The sequence below is a fragment of the Sander lucioperca genome, chromosome 20 (assembly GCF_008315115.2).
Source record: "Sander lucioperca isolate FBNREF2018 chromosome 20, SLUC_FBN_1.2, whole genome shotgun sequence".
In the NCBI taxonomy this organism is placed as follows: Eukaryota; Metazoa; Chordata; class Actinopteri; order Perciformes; family Percidae; genus Sander; species Sander lucioperca.
This window is the reverse complement of record NC_050192.1, coordinates 28,600,179-28,607,450: the sequence shown is the minus strand read 5'-3', so window position 1 is coordinate 28,607,450 and position 7,272 is coordinate 28,600,179. Positions and strand designations below refer to the sequence as shown.

Here is a 7,272-nt window from a genome sequence, read left to right as displayed (position 1 = left end):
CGTGAATACGTTGTTACCTTGCTACTGGAAGCATTCAGCATTACTGCGGACACATCAATGGACTTCAGGTACATGATCTGGTCCTCCATCAGGGACACCAGGGGAGTGACAACCAAGGTAAAACCTGACACACACACACACACACACACACACACACACGATTACATGTGATGTGATAACAGTAGGACAGACTGAGTCAATAAGCGTGTAGGTACTCCCAGGACAGAATTATTTTATAAACTGCAATGGTGGTGTGTTACACCGGGAACACACCGCAGGCGTAAGCGTTGCGTATAGCAGCATAGCACCGCTATTTTTATAACAGCGCCCATGTTATGCAATCTGCAATCACACCGGGCGTGGCGCGCTGCATATGCCCGCGCGCTGCAGGGGTAGTTTCGGCGTCTCCTCTATTTTTTACATGATACACAAGCGTATGTGTCAAGCCAGGCAGGTACTTACATACAGGAAGACCACAGTGCAGCCAGATACTTTACAAAAATAAAACACATTTCAAAATAAAACACCTAGGTTCATGGTGATTATGGCTGTCTTAACTTCTCACAGCGAGACACACGATCAGGCACACGGAGAGAGAGAGTGACGGACAGACAGAGAGACGCGCACGCACGCACGCACGCATATTAAGTGGCCATGCTGGGGGGAGGAGCCGGTTTGTCTCCGGCAGCAGCTAAGTTTCCAAAGATTAGTAGCAAACTAATAAACAGTTAGACTACAAACCGGAAGCTTTCCTTTTAGCTTGTTGGTAAAACATGGCTATTTGCAGAGTTGCATGCTGTAGTTGTGTAAAACAGCGCGGTGGACGAGAGCAGCAGACATTAGTTAGCTACCTTGTGTCTGGTTCGCCCCGTGGCATGGATGAGTAGACTGGATGTTTTTTTACAGAGATGATGTAGCAGCATGTTTGCAGCTTAAAATGATCCTAAACTTTCGGTCGTTTTCTCTCGCCTGTCTCTGTCTCTTCTCCTAACCCCTCACTATATTCGCCGTCTTCCTTCATTTTGTAATCTACGCTGTCAGTCTTGTGTCCAGCGTCAGCCCGTTGTGCGCTAGTAATAATTGTCCGTGCGGAAACACAGTGAGCCGTACAACGTTAGTTACACTGATTAAACGAAGCTTTGAGGCAAAGAATTTAGCATCAAGGATTTTAAGTAATTGAATTATTCGAGTTACTCAAAGAATCATTTGAGCCCTAGTTACAGCTCATTTCCATGTATTCCTTCAGCTGAGAATCTGTATCGCTCATAGACTGTATATTGACTATTGAGCGATGCTATTTCCAAAGCACTTGATAAGTGAAAGGAGCTTTGTAGCCGATATCAAGACAAAACCCAGAACAAAAACTGATCCGGACCAGGTCAGCGGAGCGACATAAGTTACCCTGGCGATATAGCCAGGTGAAAAGAGAGCCTCCTTCATGACACGGCAAACCCTGGCTTTAGACTCAACAGACTTCGCTAACCCTCTCATTAATCAGGTCACCTCAGTTTAGATCCAACACTGTGTATTTGTGTCTCAGTGTACCCTTGGAGCAGACTGCAGGCAGCTGGTAGCAGAGGCTTTTCCCTCTTCCTGTGGGCATCACCAGGTACAGATCTTTGCCTGACATGGTCAGGTTGATGGCCCTCAGCTGCAGTGGTCTGAACGTGGAGAGTTGGAACGAGTCCTTCAGGTGCTGCTCCACTTCTTTGGACCATGGAAAATCTACCAAACATCAAATGATCAGAATCAGAAAAGGGTTTATTGCCACAATAAGTTACACGTATGTGGAATTTGCCTTGGAGAATGGTGCATACATGAAAAAACAAATACATTAAACAATAATATAAAATAAACAATGAATACTTATGATTAACACAAGTCAACAACGTATTGACTAACTGTATATGTGTGTAGAGTACCTGTGCCATCATAGAGCTGCATCTCCTGCTTGCTCATTGCTGGATCAGCTCCAGATGATTTTGAGGAAGATGAGGATGAAGAGGAGGACGGCTGTGCAGCATCGCAGGCCTCCTCCAGCCGCTGCAGCAGTGCGTCTTTACGAGAAGTCAGCTCCGCCTGCTTCTGCAGGAGCTCTGCGATCTGCAGCTCCACCAACTCCAGCTCGGCCTCCACTGAGTCCAGCTCCGCCTGCACATCTGAACAGGAACAAACACAGCAGGAGAACTGTCAGCGATATGTTGATTCACTCTGCTCAGAGGGGGATTGGCTGCAATTTGCAGTTCCTCCAGCACCCTGAGGCGGGCAGGAAAGATTCCATCCAACGGTTGTCTATGTGTGTGTGTGTGTGTGTGTGTGTGTGTGTGTGTGTTTGTGTGTGTGGTCTGTCTTTGAACTATCTCATGAACCGTTTATCCAATCTACTTCTCACTTGGTTTCCTGGGTACCCAATGAACTTGGGGTTTGGAATTTGGAGCAGTTTGGACAGCATTGGATATTAATGTGAATAAACCTAAAAGACCACGGAAAAAGGGTGAGGGAAAAAAGCGCTGCCATAACGCTGGCTCTTCCGTGTCTACCCTTCACAATAAAGGTCCAGCTTAAATTCACTCAGCATTTCGCTAAGAGGAAACTCAATCAAAAGGCATTTTTGCTGACACTAGATCGTATAGATACAATGGGCCCTATCTTGCACCCGGCGCAAGTGTCTCTGCTATTTTAAGTGCCCTCATCGTTTAAAGAGGCGCTATGCAGTTTTGGCCATTTCTTTGCTGTTTTCTCTCTTTTTGATGGCAGGTTTCTCTATAGAGCTCCCCCTACAGCTTCGGAATAGATATTTGTCAGCTCCAATGTTTACTCGTGTCTGACTCCTCTCTCGGTCAGTCTGCCGTTTTCTCTTTCTCTGTTCCTCCGACAATGCTTTCCCAGCTTTCTGCTTCTTTTTTTGCCGGCTCAGCCATGACGATAGTGTGAAAAACTCCATCGCTACCTTGTTAGCCGGTTCCTGTATGTGTGCAGTGCCGTGAAGCAATTTGTTACATCGCAAGACCTGATATCACGCCATACTTTCTGACACTGAGGCCGCCGGCTCGCCGACTGAAAGTTGCAACGGCGCTAGGGGGAAGCGAGACGACCACCATTCAACTCGAAAAAAGTCATATAACCATTCCAATGACCCTGAAGCTGTTCAGTTAAAGTAAATTAAGCTAAAAAAACTGCATAGTTCCCCTTTAAATAGCAAATGCACCTGCACCCATCTGTGCGCCCATGGGCGTGCTGCTCTTACAGGGAGGTGTGTTCAGCCTTAAACACTGTTTTGGTCAGTTTGGCAAATTTTGTACAATAAAAAAAAATGGGTTTGTAGAAAAAAATAATAATTGAAAAATGTCGTTTTGGTATTGTTACTTAAACTAGTGTCACAAGCAGGGGCTGAAGTTAACTTGTTTGGCCACCAACTACTGTCTGGCAAGTGGATTTTTTTAAGATCCACTAGCCACACAGGCTATTGTTTTTGCTTCATACTGTAAAAGGTGAAATATAGGAAATGCATGAGCATCGTTCTTCAACTTGTTAAAGATACACATTAAATTGTTGTCAAGTCAATGTCACTGCATGTCGTTGTCGCCAACTGTCCACTTGGTATTAAAACGTCTTCTTTTACTGTTCTTTGAATCATCCTCTTCTTTTTGCTGGTTGCTTGTTTCAGCGGGACTCTTCACCCCTGTAATGTGTCGCCACACTTTTTTGAGCTCCAATCCAAGGATTGGATGGGCAGACTTGGTTGAAATGTGAAAGAACAGTGGCAAAGAAAACTAATGAATCACTTAATTCTCACTGGCTTCCCAAAATTTCAATAGGAGTGAGTTTCACACTACTTGTCACCAGGGCCTGAAATTAACACCCAACCACGCGCCAAATGCGGGTAAATGTTGCCACTGACGGGTGAATCTGTCAATCTACCTGCAACGTTGGCGGGCAGCCAATGAGAATTAAGTAATTCATTAGTTGTTGTTTTTTTGCCACTGTTCTTTCACATTTCAACCCAGTCCGCCTATCCAATCCTTGGATTTGAGAAACTTTAAGGCAGTTACACACCAACCAGACAGCTGACCGTTGGCAGAAAAGGCAGTTGGACTGATCAGTCTCCCCGAGTTGGTCAAAAAAGTGCCTCGGAACACACCAAAGAGACCAGACGTAATACGTCTCCATAACAGCATGCGGCGCTAATCTGTATTGTCGCCCAAAAAATTAAAACCGGCAGCTGATTGGACGAACGCGTCTAAAAGATTTTCGTCAGATTTTGAGAGGCTTAGTCACGCTCATCCCGCTTGCCATTTCCGGGTGAGTCCCGACTGCCCTGTCTCTGACTGAGCATGTCAGGTCAGCCAAAATGAAGGCCAACAGATCCTCCAACGGACGACGGCACGGAACACACCGAACAGACTCGAGTCACCGACCTCGCCAGACTGTCAGATGGCTGACTATCGGCCCGGTGTGTAGCTACCTTAGGCTACTTAGTCCTAGTGTTAAATTAGGAAACACGAATAGACAGTATGTTATAGAGTAGCATGTGCAGGAGGTTCTCTCAGTGGAGTTATCCTGATAGTGTTGACAAGGAATAAGACTGTCGGGTCTCACACCTGCACAGGTAGTAATCCTATGAGGATCACACCTCCACAGCTAATGACCTTCTCTTTGCACCTCCCCCGGTGTTTCTTTAAAGCTGAGGCAGGGTGTTATTTGTCATCAGTCCCCACAAAATCCCCATTCTCTCATTCAAAAACAACTGCAGGCTTATCCCAGAGGACCGTGCAACTGTTTACATCTTAGCACTGTTGGGTCTTTAATGAAGGCTGGCTCGTTTTTCATGCAAATAAAACTGACGCAAAGTAGTTTTGTGACAAAATATATCAACGGTTTGTTTCTTGGCATGGAAAGAACAGACCTACCTTTATTTCCGCCACCACCATCCATATTTCTTAGACTGATTTGCTCAGAAAGGAGCCAACCATCAGACTGTCAGAGATGTTGATATCATTTCCTGTAAGACAGAAAGGCATGCTAAGCTAAACTCCATTTTAAAGTACGGTTTCCTTTTAACATTGAACTGACTTTTCACAAATAAATATCTTATTTTTTATGCTGGTCCCTAGTTTGTTCAGATGAGAGGCACAAACTGGGGCTACTTCGGACTCCATTCATTTACAGTTATCTGACGGCAATTTTATTATAGGTGCTCATATTTACTATTTCGTTATTGCTTGTTTAAGTAAATGAATACCCTACTTCTACTTTTTGTTTAGCTAGTGTTTTGCATTCAGTAATTAGATTTTTATATAAATTATTCAGTTTTTATACATTAGATACATTATTTTCATTATTGTCCTGTGGAACATTCATATTATATTTAGCAACTGTCAGTTCCCCTATGAAGGCGCAATGTAACCAGAACAAAGATAACCAAATATGAATTGTGGTTACAACGTTAAATGCCACATTTTGTCTCATTATCATCAATCCACATAATTTAGCTGACCACAACTAGCTAGTTATCTTAACATAAGCTAATTTAGCTAATAGTCGACAACGCTGCACCTGTTTCATCCCACAGGGTGCAGCGAGTTACCGTTAACGTTAGCCGTTAGCTTGTTAATTGATCATTTACCCTTACAGAAGGATATTGGAGCATCATGTTTAAGCACTGCCATCTTCCCCAGCCAACTAGATTAAGCTAAAGATGCTCTAAACCACCTTCGCTACATGAAAAATACCCCTCTCTGTTGTGAGCAAAGTTAGCTAACGTTAATACGTCAGGGACAAGACTTTGAAAAAAGATAAAATACAAATGACTGACCACTTAGCAACCTCGTCCAGGTCAGTTTCTTTCCTGTTGGTGAGTCCACTTCACGGTTGCTATAGCAGACCATAGACCACACACCGCCCGGCAGAAACGATTAACGCCCTGAGTTTCACTTGCCAGGCTGCCTACAACTCCCGCCTCCTGCTGCAGGATTGACAAAATAAAAGTATATCATGAATAGAGCTTGTGCAATCTGTGTTGAATACATAACCTGGGAGACCAAAAACATCCTGTTATCTCATGTCAACATCGGCGCTGCCTGACAGACCAAACCCGGGAAAAGTGCATCCAAACAAATGTGTGTGGTGCATTCAACATAGGCTAGACGTTCAGTGGGAAAATGACCTTTCTAATTGAAATGTTGTAAATATTCATGTCATATGCAATTCAGTGCGCTATGTGTGCGTAGATGAAGATATATATTTCCAGCAGAGTATATATATATATATATATATATATGTTAAAAATGATTAATTATAACAAGTTGCAAAATGGGAGGAGTCGTTTGTTCCTTTTATAGTCCCATTCCGATTTGACTTTAAACGATATCCTAAATGTTACAGAGAAACACGAGACTCTCCCTAATGGGAATTATGTTATGGCCACCGATTTTAACTCGTTCAACTTTGTTTCTGAAAAACCATGTGCTGTCCAAAAGTTTGGCATGCTGAGACTTCCACAGAATGTTATTAAGGAGACAAGGCGCTTTACAACTTCAAGTCTCATAATTTAAAAAAAGGACTGTTGAAAAAAATGGAGGTCTGGAGATTCTAGATGTTAGTACTCTTAATAATTCTTTTAAGATTAAGTGGATTATTGAATACCTAAAAAACAAGGATAGCATTTGGAATATTTTTCCCAATCCAGATGGTGGTATCGATTTTCTACTAAAATGGGACTTCTCTGTTGATAAAATCCAGGGTTGGCAGATTTTCATAGGCAGTAACAGACACTGTGGTTACTAGCCTACAAACATAACTTTCCTCCCCATAGGCACTTCATATGGAACAATAGAAACATCTGATATACAAAATAGGACTATCTTCTATCACATGGTTTAAAAATGGAATACTGACAGTTGGTCAATAATCAAGATAGTTATTTTTATCAAATTTAAAATACATATAAAACCAAAAGACTATGCTATATTGTTTTCAATGCTATACCAGACGGTGTACTTATACTTTTACGGAACTCTGGAGCTGTACCTTTCAATTATGAAGACTTTGTGAGAAATATTTATATTAGTGGAACTAATATAAGCTATTGAAAGATAAGTGCTCTAACAAACATATTAGGTTACTGTCCCTTCACCTAGATGTTTTTGGAATTCCTTATTTAATGATATGCAGTGGGAGAAAGAATGGACAATTTGTGATAAATACTGTATCAATAACAAGATTAAGGAATTGTCTTTCAAGATATTACATAGAATTTACCCAGTTAAACTT

At 42.5% G+C, this 7,272-nt stretch overlaps 1 protein-coding gene across 5 annotated transcripts in view; it reads right to left on the bottom strand.

Annotated features, from left to right (window-relative positions):
- recql (RecQ helicase-like) overlaps window positions 1–6,093 on the bottom strand; it is a 42,695-nt gene extending 36,602 nt beyond the window's left edge. For 3 of the 5 annotated variants that reach the window (XR_004107900.2, XM_031316897.2, XM_031316900.2), the window contains exons 1-5: window positions 5,816–6,093; window positions 4,911–5,002; window positions 1,923–2,159; window positions 1,546–1,725; window positions 18–124 (exon numbers count right to left, since the gene is read on the bottom strand). Coding sequence is in view for 4 of the 5 variants with exons in the window: in XM_031316897.2 (XP_031172757.1) it covers window positions 18–124; window positions 1,546–1,725; window positions 1,923–2,159; window positions 4,911–4,935 (549 nt within the window). In the remaining variant the exon portion in view is untranslated. The remainder of the gene's footprint in view (window positions 1–17; window positions 125–1,545; window positions 1,726–1,922; window positions 2,160–4,910; window positions 5,003–5,815) is intronic. The other 2 variants (XM_031316899.2, XM_031316901.2) reach the window with 2 other exon arrangements.
- Window positions 6,094–7,272: the final 1,179 nt, after the last annotated feature.